This window comes from Microcaecilia unicolor, chromosome 13 (assembly GCF_901765095.1).
Source record: "Microcaecilia unicolor chromosome 13, aMicUni1.1, whole genome shotgun sequence".
NCBI classification, from domain to species: Eukaryota; Metazoa; Chordata; class Amphibia; order Gymnophiona; family Siphonopidae; genus Microcaecilia; species Microcaecilia unicolor.
In genome coordinates this window covers 92250095-92275549 of record NC_044043.1, presented here as the reverse complement: position 1 = coordinate 92275549, position 25455 = coordinate 92250095, and the positions used below count along the sequence as shown (strand labels likewise).

General features: G+C 47.1%; 1 protein-coding gene across 5 annotated transcripts in view; it reads right to left on the bottom strand.

Annotated features, from left to right (window-relative positions):
* Positions 1 to 287: 287 nt before the first annotated feature.
* Positions 288 to 25455, bottom strand: part of TMCO4 (transmembrane and coiled-coil domains 4) — a 231302-nt gene continuing 206134 nt past the window's right edge. For all 5 annotated transcript variants that reach the window (XM_030186267.1, XM_030186268.1, XM_030186266.1 and 2 more), the window contains one exon: positions 288 to 748. In XM_030186267.1, the coding sequence (XP_030042127.1) occupies positions 317 to 748 (432 nt within the window). In that variant the 3' untranslated portion in view covers positions 288 to 316. The remainder of the gene's footprint in view (positions 749 to 25455) is intronic.

The window sequence follows — 25455 nt, the reverse complement described above, 5'->3', positions numbered from 1 at the left end:
TTCTTTAAACAAATTGTTTGTTTACACTGCTCCCTAAGCATTTTAGTTACTTGTTCTATTTCAGCCATCTGTCTGTAGAGTTGAGTTTCCGAAGAGTTTCTTGTAGCAGGCCGTATCTGGCTCTAATGACCTCACAAACATTTTTCAAAAGCAGACCTTTTTAGAACTCAACCTTCCACCTCTTATTTTGGCCCTAACAGTCCTCTTCAGGTGCCCCAACATAACTCTTTACTCTGACTTGCAGAACTTCTAATGGTCGATGAAAGAGCAATGCTTTTTTCTTTTACACGAAAGTCCCAAGAAGGAAAGGCCTCTGTTAAAGGCAATGTTCTCTCTGAGGTACGGGAGATGCAGTGTCAGTTGTACTGAGAATTTCCTGGTCTGTGATTATGTCCGAAGAGCAGGATGCTTGTGTTTGATCATTATTGCATGGAGAAGTGACCTCTGAACAGTCTTCTGGAGTAACTGCGTTCTGGATTCTGGTGCTCTCTGACTGGATGGATGATCCTGAGGCCTTAGTACTGGGAGGCGGGCTCTCTTGGTTCTTTGGTACTGGTTCCCAGCACCAGTGATCACAGTCCTCAGAAGCGTTATCTGTCCCTATACAAGTATCTTCTTCATTCACTGAGTCCCCGGCTGGTATCATAGTTTCTCGAACGAACGAACTCATATGGCACTCCTTGGTTTTAATACCTACAGCTTTGAGAAGAGTGTCCATTTGTTTCATATAATCCAGGTGCCCTTTCACCTACGAGAGACAGAAATAAGTTTAAATCAAACTGTCATTGGTGAATCATAATTACAGCTTGCAGCGTTCCTGTTATAATCTCAGCATATTTTAGACTAAAACTGTGCTTCCCAATCTTTTTGAGGCTGTGACCCTATCATTACGACCAAATGAAACCGTGTGACCTCCTGGAGGTGCAGAATAAGGACGACTCACACAGAAACAGAATCCTAGGACTGGCGCATTGCTGCAGCTGATGTGGAAACCTAGGATTTTGTTTCTTCTGTGTGAGTCGTCCTGATGGATGGTGGAATCCTAGGCTTCCACATCAACTGCAGCAATGCGCTGGCCCGGAGACCGGCTGAGGAGGACTTCAGCTGGCGGGGGCTGGGGACCTCCGCCAGCACAGGTACCCGATGGCAGCGGGGGAGGGTTAGCAGCAGCGGGAAGGGGGTTCAAAAGGGTCAGCGGGGGCCAGGGCCAAATCTGGGGGGGGGCCCAGGCCCCCGTGCCTCACGTAGCTACGCCCCTGTTGTGCACCACGTGTCAGAAGAACAAAGTCTGAACATAATGCAGTTTCAGATATATGCACAATTGCCTACTTAAGAATCCAAAGTCACTCCAAAGAAAAACCTGAGATGCTCCCCTCCCCCATCAACAGGACAGTTTTGACCTTTATCTATTCCTCCATGTAGCTGTGAACATAATGATCCCACCACCCAAGTCATTTTACAGAACTGATTGCTTTGAAGAAAATCTTCCACGACTGCAGTGGCAAAAAATTATTAACCCCCCCCACCAAAATATACTGTAGCATCTGATCACTGTGGCCTTTTTTTTTGTTGCTGCATTCTTTTCAGTGGTGCAAGACTTGGGATAATTTGTATGACTTTCTTAAAATGGTTCTGCCCTAAAAGCCTGCTAGAATAAGGTGGTCTGAAAATTGAACTAGTGTCAGCATGAAGCCCCATTATGCGACAGCACCATGCGGGGTAGCTGTATGGATTAATGAATGTAATCCCACACTAGAGGGAAACCAGCGAAGCGTCTGAGAAAAATGATAACAGAATCAATTTACGGTTATCATGGAGCAATGTGCTCCCCCCATACTTTGTTCTGCAGGCAACCCATTCTTGGAGTGAAAGAGATAACATGCCAGGCACGGAAGAAGTGAGATCAGGAGTAAAGGAGGTGAGAGCAGAGACACCAATAAGACAACAGCTGAAAGGAGAGAGAAAAACTGGAGAAGGAGGAGGAGAAAAGTGCGAGGGAAGAAAAGTTTAAAAAAAAAGAACTGAAGCCTGCAGGACAGGGGCGTAGCCAGACAACAGATTTTGGGTGGGCCTAGGCAAGAATTGGGTGGGCACCAAGTGTTCTCCCCCCCTCCCCCCCCCCCAACTGGTGGGAAAACGCTTCTTTCCACCTTGGCAGCAGGAATGCACTGAAAACAGCATGAGCAGGTGCCGGTGTCATGGAGAGTAGCGTTTTCATTACCATCAGGGGGAAATCTTCAGCTGGCGGAGCTTGGGATTCCCACCAGTTACCACTAAACATGTGCTACTGTTGGGTGGGCCTGAGCCATAAATGGGTGGGCCCTGGCCCACCCAAGCCCACCTGTGGCTACGCCACTGCTGCAGGAAAGAAAGAAAGAAGGCAGGCAGGATTAAAAAAAATGGAATAGGGGAAAAGCCACGAAAGAGAACGGGTGACGGATAGATGGAACAGCCTCCAAAGTGGCAAAAATAAAATTCAAGAAAGCCTGCGTAGGCATAGAGGATATCCAATAAAAACACTCCAGTATTGTATAGAAAAGTTACTCACCTGTAGCAGATTTTCTCCGAGGACAGCAGGCCAAGAATTCTCCCAGCTGGGTGACATCATCTGATGGAGCCTGGTGCGGAGGCTGACTAGCAAGACTGAGAACTTTCTAGCGTGTGCTGGTGCCTTCCCGCCCGTTATGCAAGCGCAGGTCCCTCAGTCATATACAAAAGCAAAAGAATACAACTCCAAGGGGAAGTGGGAGGGTATGTGAGCATATTTGGTCTGTGTCCTCAGAGAACACCTTCTACAGGTGAGTAACTTTGTTTTCTCCGAGGACATGTAGGCTTTCTTGTTCTCACAACTGGGAATCACTAGCTCCAGGCTACCAGGAGAATAGGGACTTAAAATGTCGAGGCCTTGAAACAAAATTGCTTGAAGAAAAAATTCTCAAGCTGGAGAACTTGAACAAAGCCACGATTAAGGATAGTAACTTTGTTAAAAAGAAAATGGAATACCTTGAAAATCAGCAAAGAAGACTTAATTTGCGGTTTGTCAACTTCCCCAGATCTCCCATTCTTTCAGCGACTGAAATGGTTAAAAGGTATTTGCGGGAGGTTCTAGGGATGCCGGGTGAATCTCTCCCACCCATAACGAGGGTAATTTATCTTCAGACTTTGATACCATCTAAACCTGGAGGTGACCATGCTGTTGTGGATGGAGGACTGAACCTGACATCTTTCCTGGAGTCTTCCTTAGAAATAATTACCCAAAGGACAACAGCAGTGGTAACATTTGCTCTTGAAATAGACAGGGAGATGGTACTGAAGTTATTCTTTAAACATTTAGATTCGATGTTTTTTGGCTCTAAAGTTAGGATTTTTCCAGATCTCGCAAGAGAGACTCAAGCTAGACGTAGGGCCTTCTTGGCTCTACGTCAAGAACATTAAACCTAGGGGCAACGTTTACCCTTAAATTTCCTTGTATATGTCGCTTTATTTACCAACAGAATAGTTTAAGTTACAGAGCCAAAACAACTCGAAGACTTTTTATGTTCTAAGGAAACTGAGAATGTCATTGTTAAGGTTTAAGGTCCCACATGGACACTGGATGATAGATAGAGAATGTTTTTCGGGAGTGTAATCGTCTGATAAATATTATTTCCTTTGTAATGATATTTTGTATCTTGGATCTAGTTAGGTATTTCCAATCTTGAGGTCGATATTTGAAATATTATTTCATTCAATGAGATAACTAAGTTTATCTCAAGAATCTAAATTTTCCTTTTTTTTCTTTATTGCAATTGTTTCTATGCTTCTTTGATAAGATGTATATATTGAAAATTATAAATAAATAAATGGGAAAAAAAATGTCGAGGCCTGGAAGTCAACTAACCTGAAATTATTCACATACTACCTGTGGAGGTGCAGCCTGGAACTGAACAAAATTGGACCTTGGGGGTGGAGTTGGATTCTAGATACTGAACACATTTTTTAGAATTCCTGCCCGAATTGGCTAGCACATCGGGTATCCTGCTCGAGGCAGCAACGAGATGTGAATGTGTGGATAGATGACCATGTCGCAGCTTTGCAAATCTCCTCTATGGAGGCTGACTTCAAGTGGGCTACCGACGTAGCCATGGATCTGACATTATGAGCCTTGACATGACCCTCCGGAGTCAGTAAAGTATCTACAAAAATAAATCAAAACACTCCCACTACCGGTGGCTCTTATTTCACTCCGGTAGCAGTTGGTAATTTTCATTCACTATCAGTCTGTACAAATTTGCACTGCTCTTCCTGTTTTTTTTTTTTTAGCATATTATAACCATCTTTATATGTTTTAAAAGTTTTTTTTCTCATGGTTTATGTGATTGTACCAGCATTTTACAAGCTTCTGTTCTTTTAAAAACAGGACCAGCGAGGAAGGCTTTATTGCTGAAACATGGCCTGCGTTGGGTCCGTAAGAATGTTCATCCACTAAGCCTCTCATCTATTGTTTGGAATAAAGGATTTGTTTGTATCATCCTGGATCACACGACTGAGGTCACTCTCACTCTTCTTTTCCCTCCAGAGTCAGCCCAGCCATAAGTGAAGCAGATGCAGTCTACTAGCCAACTAGAAATGGTGCGTTTGCCAATAGCTAGGCTTACCATATGTCTGGATTTACCCGGACATGTCCTCTTTTTGAGGACATGTCCAGGCAACCGGGCAGGTTTTGCCAATCTGCCTGTTGTCCGGACAAACGGCCAGATTGCTAGCCTCCCCTCCCCTTACTTACTAGTGCCCTGGTGGTCTAGTGACCTCTTCCGTCTTCGGGGCAGGAAAGAGCCCCCCTCTTTCCTGCCCAGATCGCTGCCCTGCATGCAACCTTCCTGTTGTTGATCTCGGCGCCAATTCAAAATGGCCGCAGAGAGTTGACATGACCTCGCGAGACTTCAACTCTCGGCGGTCAATTTGAATCGGCGCCGAGGTCAGCAACAGGAAGGATGCATGCAGGGCAGCGCTCCGGGCAGGAAAGAGGGGGGCTCTTTTCTGCCCCAAAGAGGTCATTAGACCACCAGGGCAGTAGTAAGGTAAAGGGAGGGGGGTGACGGGGAGAGGGAGTGACAGGGTGTGTGACAGGGGGGAGGGGAAAATGTGACAGGGGGAGGAGCGAGGGCATGAAAGGGGCGGAGTGAGGGCGTGAAAGGGGGCGGGGCATGAATCCTCCTTTTTGGGGGACAAAATATGGTAACCCTACCGATAGCTAACTCCATCTGGTTTGGGTCAAAAGAAATAAAAAGCTGTGTTGACTTTCTACAGGCTTTAGTTCGCTCCAGATAGAAGGCTAAGGTTGACTTGTAATCTAAAGTATGCAGTACACTCTTGTCAGGATGGGCATGTGGTTTTGGAAAAAATGTTGGCAGCACAACTGACTAAGATGGAACGCCAACCACAAGCAGAAGAAGAACCAATCTCCACACTCCAAAGAGCACAACCCCCCCCCCCCCCATTAGACATGACTAGAAAAATCAATGGTGTATAGCTGGCTTTTATTAGTTGTCTTCTAAAATGACTTGACACAGGCTGTGTTTCGGCTGTATGGACTGCATCAGGAGCCTGCACTCATGTCTGAATGGTGACTATCGAACACCATGATGACTTAGTAGATAAAATAGTAAGATTGTAAGGCCCCGATGCTCAGAAACAAATGCGGGCGCTAGAGGCCATTAGTGCCGGACTATTGGCCGTATTTTCTGGTGCACGCACATTCACGCTTAAAGGCTCCCACTGCAGGACGTCAGACTCACAGAAACAGAAGCCTGCGCGGCTGCATTGCTAATCTGCAAGGGTAGGCTTCTACATGGAATGCTGCTAGTGGAGGAGTAGCCTAGTGGTTAGTGCAGTGGATTCTGAGCCTGGGGAACTTGGTTCAATTCCCACAGCAGCTCCTTGTGACTCTGGGCAAGTCACTTAACCCTCCAATGCCCCAGGGACAAATAAGTATCTGTATATAATATGTAAACCGCTTTGAATGTAGTTGGAAACTACGGAAACTAAAAAGTCCGCACATAGATAATCATATTTTTGAACAGTATATATCTGAAAGGTAAACATGCCAACCCAGAAGGTATCACACAAAGCTACTGGGGGCAGTGCTCAAGTTTTGCCTGAAAATACAAGACCATAATCTCACACAGGAGTGATCAAAGCAACTATTTGCTTCAGCAATCAGTGTAATTTATTTTAAGGTAGTTTAAACTGAAAGCACCCTAAATTTTGCTGTGTGAAGCAGATAAGGAAATGCATGTACGGTGCTCCAGATGATGGAACATATTCCTGTAACTCTTGGATACATGAATTGAATTTTAGGAGAGAGACAGAAAGATGTTTATAATTTTGGCCTCGTCAATTAATTCATAAGCACATTCTATGGCTTAGAGACGAACGTAGGCTGCTTGTGTTCTTGGTAATTCCAAGGCTTCTATTTTGCTTTGTGCACAACAATATCACCAGAAAATAAAACGCAAGGGATCTAGTTCTTGTTTTTTCTTTTTTTTAGCAGTGTTTTATGTTACATTAAAGGCTGGAAAACTATGGGCAGGGGAAAGTGACAGTGCGCTCTGTCCTGGGATGCGGGTGGAGGTACCATGAGTCAAAGTTCCCTGGGTGGCAGCTCATTTCAGTGAAAATAATCTTCACCGTCCAATAAACTGGGTTCCTATCTGGCCTATGTTTTGAGATAATCATAATGAATATGTATGAGATGTATATATGCAAAATGAATATGATAATAGGGCTCATTTTCAAACAAGAAAAACGTCCAAAAAGTGGCATAAATCTGCATGCAGACGTTTTTCTCACAAAACATTCAAATTGCTATTTTCAAAACCAATTTTTAGACGTTTTTCTACGAAGTCCATCAGAAGTGCGTTCAAATCACAAGGGGGGCGTGTTAAGGGCAGGATCTGGGCGTTCCTAACGCTTGGATGCTTTTCTGCTATAATGGAACAAAACAAAAACATCCAGGGCTATAAGTTGGAAGTTTTAGTCTAGACCTGTTTTATTAACGAATAAGCCACAAAATCTGCCCTAAATGACCAGAAGACTCCTGGAAGGAATCAGGATGACCTCCTCTTATTCCCCCAGTGGTCACTAACCCCCCCCCCCCCCCCCCCCCCACACACACACACACAAATGTGATTAAAAACATTACTTACCAGCCTTTATGCCAGCCTCAGATGTTATACTCGGGTCCATTAGAACAGCATTCAGGTCCCTGGAGTATTCTGGTGGTGGGTGCAGTGCACTGCAGACAGGTGGACCCAGGCCCATAGCGTCCCTTACCTGTTACACTTGTGGTGGAAACTGTGAGCCCTCCAAAACTCACCAGAAACCCACTGTACCCACATACAGGTGTCCACTTCACAAGAGCTATTGTAGTGGTGTAGAGTTGGGGGTAGTGGGTTTTGGGGGGGCTCAGCAGACAAGATAAGGGAGCAACAGCGAGATGTGTACCTGGGAGCATTTATTTGAAGTCCACTGCAGTGCCCTCTAGGGTGCCCCATTGCTCTACTAAGCAGTGGCGTAGCAAGGGTGGCTGCCACCTGGGGCAGTTCGCCGTTGCACCCCCCCCCCCCCAGGAGTGCATTTTAACTGTTAGGGGGCTCCACGCCCCTTCTCCCATCTGTTCCCCCTTCTCCCATCTGAGTCTACTCCCCCCCCCCAGACCCAGTGCCTACCCTCAGCTCCGTCCCGCCCTCCGCTGACGCAAGTTCCTATTTCCGCAAGGGCGGGACAGACAGAGTGAGGGAAGGCCCGAAGAGACGATCCACACTTCTTTTACATGCAGACGCGAGGCGCTGCGCCTCGGCTTCTGAGATTTTTTTGTAAAGGTAGTAGGGTGCGGGAGCTGGCAGGAAGAAGAGGACTTTGGGAGCACCCCCCTTGAGTTGACACCCGGGGCGGACCGCCCCCACCGCCACACCCTTACTAAGCCACTGCTACTAAGAATGCTGGCTCTTCCTACATCCCAATGGCTTGATTTTGGGTGTGTTTCACTTAGACTTTAATGGACCAAAAAGACAAATGCACAGAGCACAAAAACATCTAGCAAATAGCTATTTTCGAAAAAAAAAAAAGCATTTTTCTGTTTTGAAAATGGCTATATTCCCCACTTGAATTTTAGGTGTTTTTAGCAAAATGTCCTAATCCAAGATTCATGCGCAACTTAATTGGATAACACATCATTAACGAGCAATAATTGGATGCCAACACCAATTACTGATGTGAATTGGCACCAAATAGGATTTGCATGTGCATCTGGCTATGCGCTATTCTAGAATGCTGGGCACCCAAATCCCATAGCAAGCAACCCAAAAGGGGCGTGGCCAAGACGGGTCAGAGGCGTTCCAAAAAGTTGGGTGCAGTGTTATAGAATATGGGGGATCTTTGCCCAGCTTATGTGTCACGATTTACACCAGGTTGCAGCTGGCACAAGTCTGCCACCCAGAGCTGGGCATGGGAATTCACCCTAAGTGCCAGTTTTTCTGGTGCCAAAGTTTGCATGACTAATATTCCGCCAGTGTCGTTATGCTCATATTAGCCCTCTCCTCAAGTCACTTCACTGGCTTCCTATCCGTTTCCGCATACAGTTCAAACTCCTCTTATTGACCTATAAGTGCATTCACTCTGCAGCTCCTCAGTACCTCTCCACTCTCATTCCTCCCCAGGAACTCCGCTCACTGGGTAAATCTCTCTTATCTGCACCCTTCTCCTCCACTGCTAACTCCAGACTCCGTTCCTTTTATCTTGCTGCACCATATGCCTGGAATAGACTTCCTGAGCCGGTACGTCAAGCTCCATCTCTGGCTGTCTTCAACTCTAGGCTAAAAGACCACCTTTTTGATGCTGCTTTTAACTCCTAACCCTTATTCACTTGTTCAGTACCCTTACTTTATCATCCCCACCTTAGTAATTCCCTTATCTCTTATTTGTCCTGTTTGTCTGCCCTAATTAGATTGTAAGCTCTGTCGAGCAGGGACTGTCTCTTCATGTTCAAGTGTGCAGCGCTGCATACGTCTAGTAGCGCTAGAGAAATGATAAGTAGTAGCAGTAGTATTGTCTACTGTACATAATATTATCCCAGACAATGTGAGCCTTATGGTCCTAAACTGCCATCATGTTCTGTGTTTCTAGAAATCCGACCTGGAGGCAGGGGAAACACTAGCAATATGAAGGACATGATCTCTTATAAAAACGCAGAGGGATGATGGTGGGTAAAAAACGGGTGGAAGACCCACTCAAATGCAAATGAAATTTAACAGTGACATACTCAAAAAGTTTCTGGTGGCGAAGTAGCTCATTTAGGGGTCCTTTTGCAAAGGCACGCTAGCATTTTTAGAACAGGCTAAAAATAAGCATGTGCTAAATATTAGAGACGCCCATATATTTTTATGGGTATCTCTAGTGTTTAGCGTGCACTAAAACTGCTAGCACACCTTTGTAATGTCAGGTTTTCAAGGCAGAAACTAGGTTCATGAGCCCTTGGGCCACTGCCGTGGAGCAGCAGTGGCAGGCAAAACCACCCCACACCAGGGACAAGGCAGCACTCTTGACAGGAACAGCTAGACTTCACCTGCACTTGACCGCCGTTCCTCAGGAGTTGAGCCCCTGGGTGCAGGCTGCCGGTAGGACTTACCAGACAGGGCAGGAACTGAATACCAACTAGGATGAACAGAGACTGAGGGTCAGAGGGGAAAGGAATATACATGGGCAGCAAGGCAGGAAATTGGGCTAGGATTCACAGACAGACAATACTACACAAAGCAGGAAATGGACAAGCTAAAGGACAGGAACTGAAAGCTGACAAGCAGCCACTGAAACAGGGTACAAATACTGACAGACAAGAGACAGGACTGAAAGCTGCAGAGCAGCCACTAAGCAAGAGACACAGACAACCAAGAACTAGGCACAGAAGTACAAACAAGAAACAAGACTAGGAAACAAGCAATAAACCTAAGCTAAACTACACACAGACTAACTAGAAACAGACAAGGAACTATACAAGAAACCAGACTAGGCAGAAGTGCAACAAAGCACCAACAAACCAGGGACCTTAGACAATGCAAAGGCAAACGCAGAAGTTTCCAGGTGATTAATAAAGCTCATCAGTTGCTGAAGTTCAGCTGCAGGAATCACAAGGCAGCTACTGGTGCTGTTCAGGCACAAACAAGAGAAGCAAGTCTGGCAGCCCAGAAGATCCGGGCCGGACTGAGCTGAAGTCTGGAACGGGTGACAGTTCATAGCAGCCACCGGTTCTGGCCACCAGAGGGCGAGGTGAGCACAGACAAGGAAATGGTCACAAACGTGACAGTAAAAGACCCCTTAGGGCTTGATTTACCAAAGTTTGACTCCTATTTTGTGTCTACTAAACAGCAGCTTAGTAAATCAGGCCCCTTAGTACTGGAAGACATGGCAGAAGAAAATAAAAAGAGATAGAAGAAAGAATAGAGCAATCTGGGATGACGTTGAAAAATGGTCAAGATCTGGGAACAAAGTGAAAAGCTGAGGACCAACAAAGATTGACCTGTAATTGTCAAACTCTGTAAGAAAGATGCCGACTATGAATATATGCCTCAATATCTTGGCATGTGTATTGCATCCATTACAAAAGTCGCGTGATCGGATTCACTCTTCAAATCAGAACAAAACCAACTGCGAATTGTGAAAAAAACACTGTGCTCTAATAAATGCAAAGTTATTTGTTTAATATGAAGGTGAAAGGAAAATCCTCACACTACTGTAGCTCAACGCGGTTCATTCAACCGGACAATTATTTAGCTGAAAATTGCTTAGAGCTCACAGTTAAAAAGCAATCATTAGTGGAAAAAACCTCTCAACAATATTAAACCTTCCACCCTTATGTCAAATGTAATAAGCTTGTTTCTGTGCTTTATGGGCTTGATTCACTCAAATTCTGTTAATAAATCCCAATAAATAAATTCAGGTGACTTAAACACTGCTGGTCAGAATATTTATCAGAAACAGTCCATGAAGATGAAAAAGACCACTGAAAAATTCAGCGTGGGAGTGAGAAAACTAAAGACACATTTCACGCAGTGGAAAGTAAAATTTGTACCCTGGTCCATAAAATTATGTACGGCGATGCCCCAGGATATATGTCTGGCCTCACAGACCTACCAGCCAGAAACTCAATCAGATCATCACGCTCTTATTTAAATCTCCGCCACCCTAGTTGCAAAGGACTCAAATACAAATCAGTTCATGGATCCAGCTTCTCATATATAAGTACACAACTCTGGAATGCACTCCCAAAACCCATGAAAACTACGTACGACCACCTCAACTTCCGGAAATCACTAAAGACTTATCTGTTCGAAAAGGCATATCCTAATGATCCAACTTAATCACCTGAATCCAGCGACTCAAGTAAACCCAGGCTTGTTTTGAACTTAGTGAACTTTACATAACTCTCTTTGTTCCCTAATGTGTCTGTATATATCTATTTCATTTGTAATACATAAGTACATAAGTAATGCCATACTGGGAAAAGACTAAAGGTCCATCAAGCCCAGCATCCTGTCCCCGACAGTGGCCAATCCAGGTCAAGGGCACCTGGCAAGCTACCCAAACGTGCAAACGTACATTGCTCTATATTTGTTTATTGACTGGAGGAGACTTTCGCCTCACGGCGCTATGTAAGCCAAATTGAGCCTGCAAATAGGTGGGAAAATGTGGGATACAAATGTAATAAATAAATAAAATATTAAAAATCACATAAACATAACTAAAAAGCACAAACTGCAACTATAATACAAAGAAGAAAAACACAGAACTCAAACAGTAATGAAATAGAATAAGATCATAAATGGAAATGATACACTTATAACCCCCCCCCCCCAAGCAACCTCCCTCAGACATCCACTGTATTTCTCATGATCCAATAACCTTAATATAAAAGCTAAAGAGATATCTAACAGTGGCTACACAGGGGATCTTTTCTATAAAACAGATACTGAGAAGATCTTTCTGTATCACAGTTGTCCGAGTGGTTGAAACTCTTTTTATTTAAGATATGCTAAGTTGTATGATTATTGTAAAAATGTTTGTACAGCACTTTTTTTCTCACTTACTGGCCCAGTTTTAAAAGCCTGCTGAGCACTGGCACAGTAATTCTTTACAAAGCTGGTAATATAGACCGTATAAACATTTGTGGGCAAATCTGATCACGACTGATATGTAATCAGAAAATACAGGAATTGCTCTGGCAAATAGCAGTTCATTGCTTTAAAAAAATATCCCCACCATTATTTTTTAAATATTCTATATAATAATTCTCACCTCCAACGTTCTGACTTGCCTGGGACCGTGGCTCATTCTGAGTTGGTCTGCTAGGCTCTGTAGATCAGGCTGACATCACCGTAGCCATTATGATGTCAACTTCAGAACCCGGGGGGGGGGGGGGGGGGGGAAAACATGTCTCACAGCTGATCCATGTCCAGAGGAGGGTCGCTGGACATGGGTGGCTGGAGGGGGGCAGGGGAGAGAGGAGGGTCACTGGACATGGGTGGCTGCAGTGGGCACAGGGGGAGAGGAGGGTCGTTGGACATGGGTGGCTGGAGGGGGGGCAGGGGAGAGAGGAGGGTCGCTGGACATGGGTGGCTGCAGTGGGCACAGGGGGAGAAGAGGGTCGCTGGACATGGGTGGCTGGAGGGGGGGCAGGGGAGAGAGGAGGGTCGCTGGACATGGGTGGCTGCAGTGGGCACAGGGGGAGAGGAGGGTCGCTGGACATGGGTGGCTGGAGGGGGGGCAGGGGAGAGAGGAGGGTCGCTGGACATGGGTGGCTGCAGTGGGCACAGGGGGAGAGGAGGGTCGCTGGACATGGGTGGCTGGAGGGGGGGCAGGGGAGAGAGGAGGGTCGCTGGACATGGGTGGCTGCAGGGGGGACAGGGGGTCGCTGGACATGGGTGGCTGGAGGGGGGCAGGGGAGAGAGGAGGGTCGCTGGACATGGGTGGCTGCAGTGGGCACAGGGGGAGAGGAGGGTCGCTGGACATGGGTGGCTGGAGGGGGGGCAGGGGAGAGAGGAGGGTCGCTGGACATGGGTGGCTGCAGGGGGAGAGGAGGGTCGTTGGACATGGGTGGCTGTAGGGGGAGAGGAGGGTCGCTGGACATGGGTGGCTGCAGGGGGGGCAGGGGGAGAGGAGGGTCGCTGGACATGGGTGGCTGCAGGGGGAGAGGAGGGTCGTTGGACATGGGTGGCTGCAGGGGGGACAGGGGGTCGCTGGACATGGGTGGCTGGAGGGGGGGCAGGGGAGAGAGGAGGGTCGCTGGACATGGGTGGCTGCAGTGGGCACAGGGGGAGAGGAGGGTCGCTGGACATGGGTGGCTGCAGGGGGAGAGGAGGGTCGTTGGACATGGGTGGCTGCAGGGGGAGAGGAGGGTCGCTGGACATGGGTGCCTGCAGGGGGAGAGGAGGGTCGTTGGACATGGGTGGCTGCAGGGGGAGAGGAGGGTCGCTGGACATGGGTGGCTGCAGTGGGCACAGGGGGAGAGGAGGGTCGCTGGACATGGGTGGCTGCAGGGGGAGAGGAGGGTCGCTGGACATGGGTGGCTGGAGGGGGGGCAGGGGAGAGAGGAGGGTCGCTGGACATGGGTTGTTGGAGGGGGGCAGGGGAGAGGAGGGTCGCTGGACATGGGTTGTTGGAGGGGGGGCAGGGGAGAGAGGAGGGTCGCTGGACATGGGTGGCTGGAGGGGAGGCAGGGGAGAGAAGAGGGTCACTGGACATGGGTGGCTGCAGGGGGGAGAGGGGGTCGCTGGACATGGGTGGGTGGAGGGGGGGCAGGGGAGAGAGGAGGGTCGCTGGACATGGGTGGCTGCAGTGGGCACAGGGGGAGAGGAGGGTCGCTGGACATGGGTGGCTGCAGTGGGCACAGGGGGAGAGGAGGGTCGCTGGACATGGGTGGCTGCAGGGGGAGAGGAGGGTCGTTGGACATGGGTGGCTGCAGGGGGGACAGGGGGTCGCTGGACATGGGTGGCTGGAGGGGGGGCAGGGGAGAGAGGAGGGTCGCTGGACATGGGTGGCTGCAGTGGGCACAGGGGGAGAGGAGGGTCGCTGGACATGGGTGGCTGCAGGGGGAGAGGAGGGTCGCTGGACATGGGTGGCTGGAGGGGGGGCAGGGGAGAGAGGAGGGTCGTTGGACATGGGTGGCTGCAGGGGGAGAGAAGGGTCGTTGGACATGGGTGGCTGCAGGGGGAGAGGAGGGTCGCTGGACATGGGTGGCTGCAGGGGGAGAGGAGGGTCGCTGGACATGGGTGGCTGCAGGGGGAGAGGAGGGTCGTTGGACATGGGTGGCTGCAGTGGGCACAGGGGGAGAGGAGGGTCGCTGGACATGGGTGGCTGCAGTGGGCACAGGGGGAGAGGAGGGTTGCTGGACATGGGTGGCTGCAGTGGGCACAGGGGGAGAGGAGGGTCGCTGGACATGGGTGGCTGGAGGGGGGGCAGGGGAGAGAGGAGGGTCGCTGGACATGGGTTGTTGGAGGGGGGGGCAGGGGAGAGAGGAGGGTCGCTGGATATGGGTGGCTGCAGGGGGAGAGGAGGGTTGCTGGACATGGGTGGCTGCAGTGGGCACAGGGGGAGAGGAGGGTCGCTGGACATGGGTGGCTGGAGGGGGGGCAGGGGAGAGAGGAGGGTCGCTGGACATGGGTTGTTGGAGGGGGGGGCAGGGGAGAGAGGAGGGTCGCTGGATATGGGTGGCTGCAGGGGGAGAGGAGGGTCGCTGGACATGGGTGGCTGCAGGGGGAGAGGAGGGTCGTTGGACATGGGTGGCTGCAGGGGAGCCGAAGAAAACCTTGCTAGCGCCCGATTCATTTGTGTCAGAAACGGGCCTTTTTTACTAGTACTTTATAATTCACCATTGCTGCGACATACTACAGATAAAATTTAAAAATTTAAACATTATTTTCTTAAAGCTAAAGGGCACTACAGCCTGTGTCTTATCTATTTATATCTGTGTATACATCAAGAAACATTTAGAAACGGATAGATTTTATGAAAGGTTAGCATCTTATTAGTGCGAAGATTTTCAAGCACTCCGCAGAGCTAGGTAAAATAATCTTTCTATACAATCATCCTCGAGTGCAAACTTAACTAAAAGGTCACCCTCGTCAGAGAAGCAGTAATCAAGTGATATTATGCCCATGTGCAGTACGTGGAGACTCGGAGATGTGGGTACACATTCTCTATAGAAACACAGGAGAAAAAGAGAAGCCTGCTGTCAGAATCTCAGAGGGGGTCAACCTTGCATCATGTTCTTGCTTTCATTGAGGGTCACATAAAGATGAAATTGTTAAGAAAAAGATGTAGAAATAATTGGGTTTGAAGGTATTTTCAGCTCTTAAGCTCCCTCAAAGTACAAGCAAACAGCGAATGGTATGTTGGGGGTGGGTTAAGAACGTCTTCATTCTTTTCTACAGAACATGCTTATCAGTAATCCTTGCAGAAAAGCTTTTTAAACTCTTGACTACATTACTGGAAGGCGCCACATGGGCTTTAACGAAGCAGTGAAACGTTTCATGCCTAAAAACTATGACATACTGTATGTCCAAAGTTACTGCTGTTGAAATGACTTAATCCAAATTGAAACCTAAAGCCTTGCAGAATGGGAAATCTCAAAGAACAATGAAATACAGACAGATTGACAGCCCCTTTTGCTAAAGTGCATGAGTGGTTCGGGGTAATTCTAAAACGCTGCATCTACATACACTCACCAAGAGCGCCTAGATGTTGCATGCTGAGTGCTAATTATATAATTTATTTATTTATTTATTGGGATTTATTAACCGCCTTTATGAAGAGATTCACCCAAGGCAGTGTACAACAGATATAGTTTAACATAAATCTTACAATTTTGTTAACTGCATAACAATAGTAAAACAACCAAGAATAAACTAAATATCATAAATGAGGTGAACTTGAAGACGGCAAACTGAAACCTAATAACAGAACTACCGTGAAACAGTACAAAAAATATACATATTTAACAGTAGAAGGAACCACACTTACCAGGCCTGTAGTGCCTAGCTTCCCAAAATCTGGCCCGGGCCTGAAAGAAATGGAATGTAGACTTAGGCTTATCCTCAGGCAAGCGCTGGACTTTAGCGTCCCCCAAGTCCTTCACAATCTTCTCCAAATTCTCACCAAAAAGGTGCTGACCATGGAAGGGCAACTGCTAAGCTAGCCTTCGAGGCAGTGTCCGCTGGTCAGTGATGGAGCCAGAGCCAACTTTTGGCAGTCACTGCCAAGGGCATCTCTTTAGCAGAGGCCCGCAGCAGATCGTATAGCAAGTCTGCCAGATAGGCCAATCCTGCCTTCAAGGAAGGCAGTGATTATACCAGCTCCTCAGCAGCGATGACTTTCTGAACCCAACTGAGGCAGGCTCTAGTCACATAGGAACCACATTCTATACCCTGGAGGCACAAGGCCGCTACTGCAAATGACATCTTATGGGATGACGCCAACTTGTGGTCCTGGACATCCTTAAGTGCAGTACCACTCTCTACCGATAGGGTGGTCTTCTTGGTGACTGCTGTGACCAGGGAATCCACCCTGGGCTACCTTAAAGACTCCAACTCCTGAGCAGGGAGAAGACAACAGTGGGACATAGCTTTTGCCACGCGCAGACCAGAATCAGGGGTATCCGACTGAGTCGAAATCAGAACCCGTATGGCAGCATGAATGAAAAGGTCCTGAGCAGCTTCTTAGTGCCAGACATAATGGGATGGAACGAAGCCTCTGAATTTAGGGGCGCTGGAGACGAGATGTTAAGGACCTCCAAAGCCTTAGATATCAGGGAAGGAAGCTCCTCCTTACAAAAGAGCGTGGTTGCAACAGGGTCATCACCCTCACCCTCCTTAGAGGGAAGCTCACCCACTTCCAGAGGGTATAAGAGAAAATGGCCAGATGACCTTGAGAGGAACATCAGAGCCACGGTCCAAGGGCAAAGAGATTTCATTCAGGTCCCTCTGTGCCTCCAAATGCAGCCTCTTAGCCTGTAAACCAGAGACAGATCCTGAGGGAGCAGGAAGGGTCTTAGGGGACACAGTCCACTTTAACAAAAAGGCCTGGTGCATGAGCAGCAAATGTCCAGTGATGATACCTGACCTATCTCCCACAGGGAAGAAGAATTCACCAGCTGTGAGTACATGCCAGGCAAACTCCCCTCCGAATATGATTTATCTGCCGCATACACAGTCAAAGAAGAGTTGGCCAGCGGATCAACGATGGCCACTACCATGGCGTGCTCTAACCATGGCAGCAAGAGGCCCACCAAAACTTCAGCCCATCAGACCCCCCCCATCCCGTGGTGACCAACCGATTCAGTGGGGGGGGGGGGGGGGGGGCTGGAGGTAGAGGAGGACCGACTGAAACAGCATAGCCCTGATGCTGCCCTCTGGCTCCCATAGTGGGAGCAGGAAAAACTTACAGGTTGGAGGATCATCATTGGCAGAGGCAAGTGAAGTAAGCAAGCCATGGCGCTTCCCAAGACCACTGAGTACTGCTTGAGCTGTCTGGCACAGCACTCCTGTTGCTCTTTTCTTTCTTTCCTTTTAATTTTTAAAGAGGCAGGTGGTTTTCTGGAGAATCAATCCTTCCCCCCTTTTTTCTTTTTAAATCACTAGAAGGCGCAGGATGGGGAAGGGAGCGGGGGAGGGGGGGAGGGAGGGATCTGGAACCACCAGGTGTACCCCAGAGGCTGGCATAGCCGAGGCAACTGCTCAACTAAACCTGGAGACCAGGTCAGAGGCAAGCACCAATTACAGAGCTGAACAGGATATGCCCACCAACCTGCTGAGATAGAGAGAATACTGAAGGAGGCGCTATGGCACAGGATGACCTATAGCTCAGACTTGGTGTTCTTTCTGTCTCCACCTGCTGGTAGATGGGCATAACCCACAAGTCTCTGGATTGATCTGTGGGATGTAATGGAAACAGGCGTTAAGATCATCTATAGTTGATGAGGGTGTTTGCAGGACATACCAGATCTGTAAATCATCTGTATAACAAAACGGATTACATCCCTGCGACTGGATAATAGTCAGAAGTGGGACTAGAAAATGTTAAAAGAGAGGACTGAGCCCTGTGGGACACCACAGAGCCATGGTCCGAGGGCAAAGAGACCATGGAAAACATGTATCTGAGACAGAGGCACCATGAGTTACTTGGAAAGTATGATCAGACAGAAAAAGATATTATCTCGTTGTACATGGCAACAAAGAGTCTCAGCACTGTGACCCATGCGAAACCCAGCCTGTCATGTAGGAGGAGAGATTTCTCTAAAATAGTGGACAGCTGGGTGAGAATGATTTTCTAAAGTAGTTTAGAAAAAAAAAGGGAGATTAGAAATTGGATGGTCTAACTATGGCATGGTTCCAGATAGGAGGGGTAGGACCTAGTATGAGACTAGTAGAGAGAAAAGGTAAGTTAGCATGGTCAAAGCCAGGGGCCAGGCATTTCACAGTATATTGCAGGCCATGGATCTTTTGAAGAGAATGTGGGTTTAAGATTATGGAGAGGTTCGAAAACAGCATGCAGAGTGAAGCTGAGGTGGACAGACCAATGAATGCCTCAATGAGTATATTTTATCCAGCCAGGCTTTGGCCAAGGAATCTATCAGAAGCAGATCCAAGGAGTAGGTAGGTGGTGATGAGGAAGAGGGAGTGGTTAGAGTCAAATAATTGTTTAGCTTTGTGGAGAGCCAAATAGAATTCCGCACATTTTAAGCTGAAGGTACAGCGGGCTGAGGCCGTTTTCTTTTTACACCAACATCTTTCTGCGGAGCGTACTTGTGTAACTCCCATATTAACTGACAAATATGGAATAGGGTGGGGAACAGGGGAGGACTGTCCCTTACATTTAATAAGTATTATGATATCGCATGTTAACGTCTAATGCAGCTGATAGCGTGGAGCAGTTAGAATGATCTTGACAGGTATGTGTATCTGTATTATTTACGATGCAGTTAATGGCATGGTAAGCATACTGTCTTTGCATTAACTGAAACGAAAGATGCTGGGCTTGCCCCTAACAGTTAACGCAGAGACTCTGCAGTTACCCTGCATTAATTCTGGCCATTAATGCATGGCTAGTGCATTAATGTGCATTTTAATGCACTTTAGTGAGAGGTACCAATACAGTAACCTGAATGCTACTACTACTACTACTATTTAACATTTCTAAAGTGCTACCAGGGTTGCGCAGCGCTGTACAATTAACAAAGAAGGACAGTCCCTGCTCTAAGGAGCTTACAATCTAAAGGACAAAAAGTGCAGGCAATCAAGATTGAGGCAGTCTAGATTTCCTGGATAGAGGTACAATGGTTAGGTGCCGAAAGCGACATTGAAGAGGTGGGCTTTGAGCAAGGATTTGAAGATGGGTAGGGAGGGGGCTTGGCGTATGGGCTCAGGGAGTTTATTCCAAGCATAGGGTGAGGCGAGGCAGAAAGGGCGGAGTCTGGAGTTGGCGGTGGTGGAGAAGGGTACTGAGAGGAGGGATTTGTCCTGTGAGCGGAGGTTACGGGTAGGAGCGTAAGGCAGGGGCGTATCTGCATGGGGCCACAGGGGCCTGGGCCCCCGCAGATTTTGCCCTGGACCCCCCTACCACAGACCCTCTCCACCTCCCCCTCTGTCCCGCCCGCCACCAACCCGTCGCCGATCTTTGCTGGCGGGGGACCCCAAGCCCCCGCCAGCCGAAGTCCTCTCTTCCGTGCAGGATGCAAGTTGCAACGCTTCCTGTTCTTCTGAGTCTGACGTCCTGCACGTACAACGTGCAGAACGTCAGACTCAGAATTTGGAATTCAGTCTGACGTCCTGCGCGTTGTACGTGCAGGACGTCAGACTCAGAAGAACAGGAAGCATTGCAACTTGCAGCGGCACAGCCTGCATGGAAGAGAGGACCTCGGCTGGCGGGGGGTTGGGGTCCCCCGCCAGCAACGGTAAGTGACAGCAGCGGGGGAGGGTTGGCGGCGGCAGGAGGGGGTGGAAGAGTGTCATTGGTGGCGAGGGGGGGGGGGTCCGGAAATGGCGGGGGGGGGGGGATCTGTGGCGCCGGGGGGGGGGGGGGCTAAAATGTGCCTCCTCCCTCTGGCTCTGGCCCCCCCTACCGCCAGAGTCCAGATACGCCCCTGGCGTAAGGGGAGATGAGGGTAGAGAGGTAGTGAAGGGCTGCAGATTGAGTGCATTTGTAGGTTAGTAGAATGGTGGATATGTGCGTAACTTACACCAATTTCCTACGAGAAAATTAGCCCCCAGACTGTACTTGCCCACATTTACTCCTGCTATTTAGTAAGCACAACTTTCTTGGTTTAGTTTTGTGTGTGTAACATTTTATGAAATATATGTGTAAGTGCTAAACCCTCCCCCCCCCCCCCCCCCCCCCCCCCCCCACCCCCAAGCCAACCTTGGGGAATGTCTCTGCTTGGGCCAGATAAATACAAGTTTCACCAATGGAAATGTTCTCTAAAATTACCCTCTAAATCTTCAGAACAAAAATAAAGCCTGTCTTTAATCAATTAACGGAGTGAAGCACAACTTGCCAAGTTCCAATAAACTAGGGACTAGCTGGAACAGACCTGGGCTGTTTCACAGGACTAGGGGAAAGCATTAAAATGTCTATTTTTATTATTTACAGTAAGTATGCTGATGTGTATTAATGCACTCACTTTTGTCATAAGAATCTGTTTGCTGGAATGGGGATCGGAATTTAACTTTTTTTTTTTTTTGTAATCCAACTGTTTCCTTCCAAATAGCATTAGATCTGGTATCTTGAGCCTTCATTCACTACTACCTTTTTTTGTTGTTATATTTGTACCCCGCGCTTTCCCAATCATGGCAGGCTCAATGCAGCAGGCAATGGAGGGTTAAGTGACTTGCCCAGAGTCACAAGGAGCTGCCTGTGGCGGGAATTGAACTCAGTTCCTCAGGACCAAAGTCCACCACCCTAACCACTAGGCCACTTCTCCACTGTTGCTACTATTTGAGATTCTATTCCACTAATTCCATGTAGAAGTCGGCCCTTGCAGATCACCAATGTGGCCGCGCAGGCTTCTGCTTCTGTGAGTCTGCCGTCCTGCACAGGACGTCAGACTCACAGAAACAGAAGCCTGCGCAGCCTTCTACATGGAATGTTGCTAGTGGAATAGCAACATTCCATGTAGAATCTCAAAGAGTAGCAACATTCCATGTAGAATCTCCAACAGTAGCAACATTCCATGTAGAATCTCCAATAATATCTATTTTATTTTTGTTACATTTATACCCTGCGCTTTCCCACTCATGGCAGGCTCGATGCGGCTTACATGGGGCAATGGAGGGTTAAGTGACTTGCCCAGAGTCACAAGGAGCTGCTTGTGCCTGAAGTGGGAATCAAACTCAATTCCTCAGGACCAGAGTCCACCACCCTAACCACTAGGCCACTCCTCCACTGTTGCTACTATTTGAGATTCTATTCCACTAATTCCATGTAGAAGTCGGCCCTTGCAGATCACCAATGTGGCCGCGCAGGCTTCTGCTTCTGTGAGTCTGCCGTCCTGCACGTACGTGCAGGACGTCAGACTCACAGAAACAGAAGCCTGCGCAGCCTTCTACATGGAATGTTGCTAGTGGAATAGCAACATTCCATGTAGAATCTCAAAGAGTAGCAACATTCCATGTAGAATCTCCAACAGTAGCAACATTCCATGTAGAATCTCCAATAGTAGCAACATTCCATGTACAATCTCCAATAGTATCTATTTTATGTTTGTTACATTTGTACCCTGCGCTTTCCCACTCATGGCAGGCTCAATGCGGCTTACATGGGGCAATGGAGGGTTAAGTGACTTGCCCAGAGTCACAAGGAGCTGCCTGTGCCTGAAGTGGGAATTGAACGCAGTTCCTCAGTTCCCCAGGACCAAAGTCCACACCCTAACCACTAGGCCACTCCTCCACCTGGAGATTGTTTCTCCTATTTTATATTCCCAACTTATTTTTAGTTTAGGAATTGCAGTAAAAGTCCTGGGCTCCTCCTTCTAACAACCTTGCGATCATGGGTCCCTAATCTGGCCACTAGAAGGGCAAATCTATAACAAATCACTCGTGTTTATGCATCAACGGTACAAAATACTGAGATTTAGGCCCTTTTATTAGCTGCGCCAAAAGGTGGTCTGCACTATGACTAGCGCGTGGGTTTCCCTGCACGCCAAGGCCATTTTTAGCGTAGCTGTAAAATGGCCAGTTTTTTATTTCTTCAATTAATGGCCACATGCTAATTCCCAATTAGTGCGTCGTCATTGGCGCATGAGCCCTTACTGACACCTATGGGCTCATGTGCTCTATTACCATGCTCTAATCGGTAGGTGTATGTCAATGTAGCTGCGCTAAGCGCTGGGCACGCCAACTTTCTGCCCCCAATGCTAAGAAACAAAAAAGTATTTTTAGTGCGTGGGAAGCATACACAGATGCCAACACTACTGCAGGATGCCTAAGCATGCCCTGTGGTAGTGCATTTTCCTGCACGGTAAGCACACATTAGTACTTACCGCTGCTTAGTAAAAGGACCCCTAACAGGGGCATTTTCGAAAGAGAAGGGCGCCCATCTTTCAACACAAATCAGGAGATGGGCATCCTTCTCTCAGGGTCGCCCACATCGGCATAATCGAAAGCCGATTTTGGGTGTCCTCAACTGCTTTCTGTTGCGGGGATGACCAAAGTTCACAAGGGCGGGTCGGCAGCGTACCGAAGGCGGGATGGGAGCGTGCTTAAGAGATGGGCGTCCTCAGCAGATAATGGAATAAAGAAGGGCGTCCCTGACGAGCATTTGGCTGACTTGGACCCTTTTTTTGTTGGAATGTAATTGTATTTTACATGCATTGCCTGTCACCTATTATTTCTCTGTGATTACTCTGTGACCTCTGATGTGAATTACTTAGAGAGGTCACACAGCTATGCAACTTCCTGTGGGGGTCAGACACAGCACATGCAGCACATGGAGCACATGGAGCTCATGATCTCTCCTAACCTGAGAGGATCTATGGTGGTGTGAGCATCCATTACCATCTAAGCACATGGAAGGAGCTGATAATACAAATGTATAGTAATATGTATATAAAAGCCTGTCTGATTATAATCTAACTACAAACTGTGAGTAAACAGATGTTTTGTTACTTCAACTTTAAAGTGACTCAGCAGTGAATTATTCAGGGGTGAATGAGAGAGAGATGAAGAAAGAAATTAACATTTCTAAAGCTGAAGCTGTGTGTACTAAAATCTGCTAATTATTTACTACAAATAATCCAACAAAAGGGTTACGGGCCCAGGGCTCAGGAATTGAAAAAGAAGAGAAATATTACCAGGCAGAAAAAAAGGCCACATTTTTCTCTTAAGTTTTAAAGGAAAGATTCAGTCTGTCTCTCTCTCCCCCCACACAGCAGACAGAAGGCTAAGAAAATGGCTGAGGGAAGAAATTCACCATTGTTCTATTCTCTCAAGGTGCCAAAATTAACTGAGTTTAATTATCAGAAGTGGGAACTAAGATTCATATGTCTCCTTCGAGCAAAAGGATTAAATATATGCTTAGACCAAGACAGAACAGCTGAAAATATGGCTGAATGGGACAATGCAAACTATTATGTGAAGTGCATGCTTTTGGAAGCTCTCTCAGAGAAACAAGCCATATTAGTGGAGGGAAAAGATACACCAAAGGACATTTTATATAAACTGAGAACAATGTATGCAACTACATATGCAAAGCAGCAACCAATTTGGTTAGCAGAGTTGAATGAAACCAAATTAAGGGATAAAAGTAAGTGTAATGATCACATTATGCATCTTATGTCTTCATTTCAAAAGTTAGAACTTTCTGGAATTCCCATGTGTGATGCATTGAAAAGAGCATTTCTTTTTACCTCACTATCAAAGAAGTTTGATGTTTTTAGGTCTGTAAATGAGGCCATTGAAGGGCAATCTTTTGAACAGGCAACATCAAAACTAAGGCAGGAATGCATAATAAATGATTCTGAGGAGATGTGTTCTCAAAGCAAGTCAGAGAGAAATGAAACAAATTTCTTGGCAAAGAACAGAGGAAGGCGGAGCTATGGGAAAACTCCACCCAAGGGCAAGCTGATTTGCTACTCATGTGGAAAGGAGGGACATGTATCTAAATGGTGTAAGGAAACACAAACACTCCCTCTAGCTCACCTAAGCCAATGGAACTAAAGAATTTTCAAACCAGGAAATGTATGAAGGACAAAGATAAACACAAGGGCTTTCTAATGGCAGAAAAATCTTTGACTATGGTAAATAATAATTCAAATGAAAGTACTTGGATTTTGGATTCAGGGAGCACATGCCATTTAACCAATTGTAAGGATTTCTTTCAGGAAATGTGTCCAGAAGAAGGTATTCTTAAAACTGCAAACGCAGGGACTGCTAAGATCCAAGCAAAAGGTATTGGATTCTTAAAATGCAAAGTGTCTAATGAAGTTAAAGAAATTCCTGTAAGTGATGTCTTGTATATTCCCCAAGCAGTTTGCAATATGCTTAGTGTATCTACATTAGATAAGAAGGGATTTGCGATTCATTTTGAAAACAGTAAGTGCACAATCTCTAAAAATGATGAAGTGTATGCTGAAGCTTTTATGCATAATGATGTTTATAAGCTGAACATTTCAGGTGAAGCCTCACATATGGCGCAAGTAAGGAAGAATGATGGTAAATGTAGTCTGGAAATCTGGCACCGCCGCCTGGGACATCGTGATTCTAAGGTGATCCAGGATCTTTACAGTAAGCAACTAGCCACCGGCATTCAGATAAGTGCAGATGCTGGTAATATGGAGAAATGCATAGACTGTGTTACTCAAAAAGGTGTGAGACCCTCATTTCCTGCATACACAGGAAATAGGAGTAATAAAGTGCTGGACTTAATACACAGTGACTTATGTGGACCGTTTAATATCCCATCATTGGGAAATAACAGATTTGTGCTAATATTCTTGGATGATTTCTCTAGATATTGTGTGGCCTATTTGCTGAAAGAAAAAAGTCAAGTCACAGACATGCTGAAGAAATACGTAGCCATGGTGAGCAATAAATTTGAAAGAAAACCAAAGGTTCTTCAGACCGACAATGGTGGTGAGTTCATTTCACAAAGCATGCGCACATTTCTAGAACAAGAAGGCATTCAGCATATCACAACAGTAGCTTATACACCAGAGCAAAATTCTGTTGCAGAGAGAAAATTTAGGTCACTTGTGGAAATGACCAGATGTATGCTGTCAGATAGCAATCTCCCTAAAAGACTATGGGGGGAAGCCATTCTCACAGCAGTGTACCTACAAAACAGAATGCCAACTAAAGGCGCTGAGCGCACACCACATGAGACATGGCATGGTAGGAAGCCAAACCTGTCACACATAAGAACATTTGGAAGTAC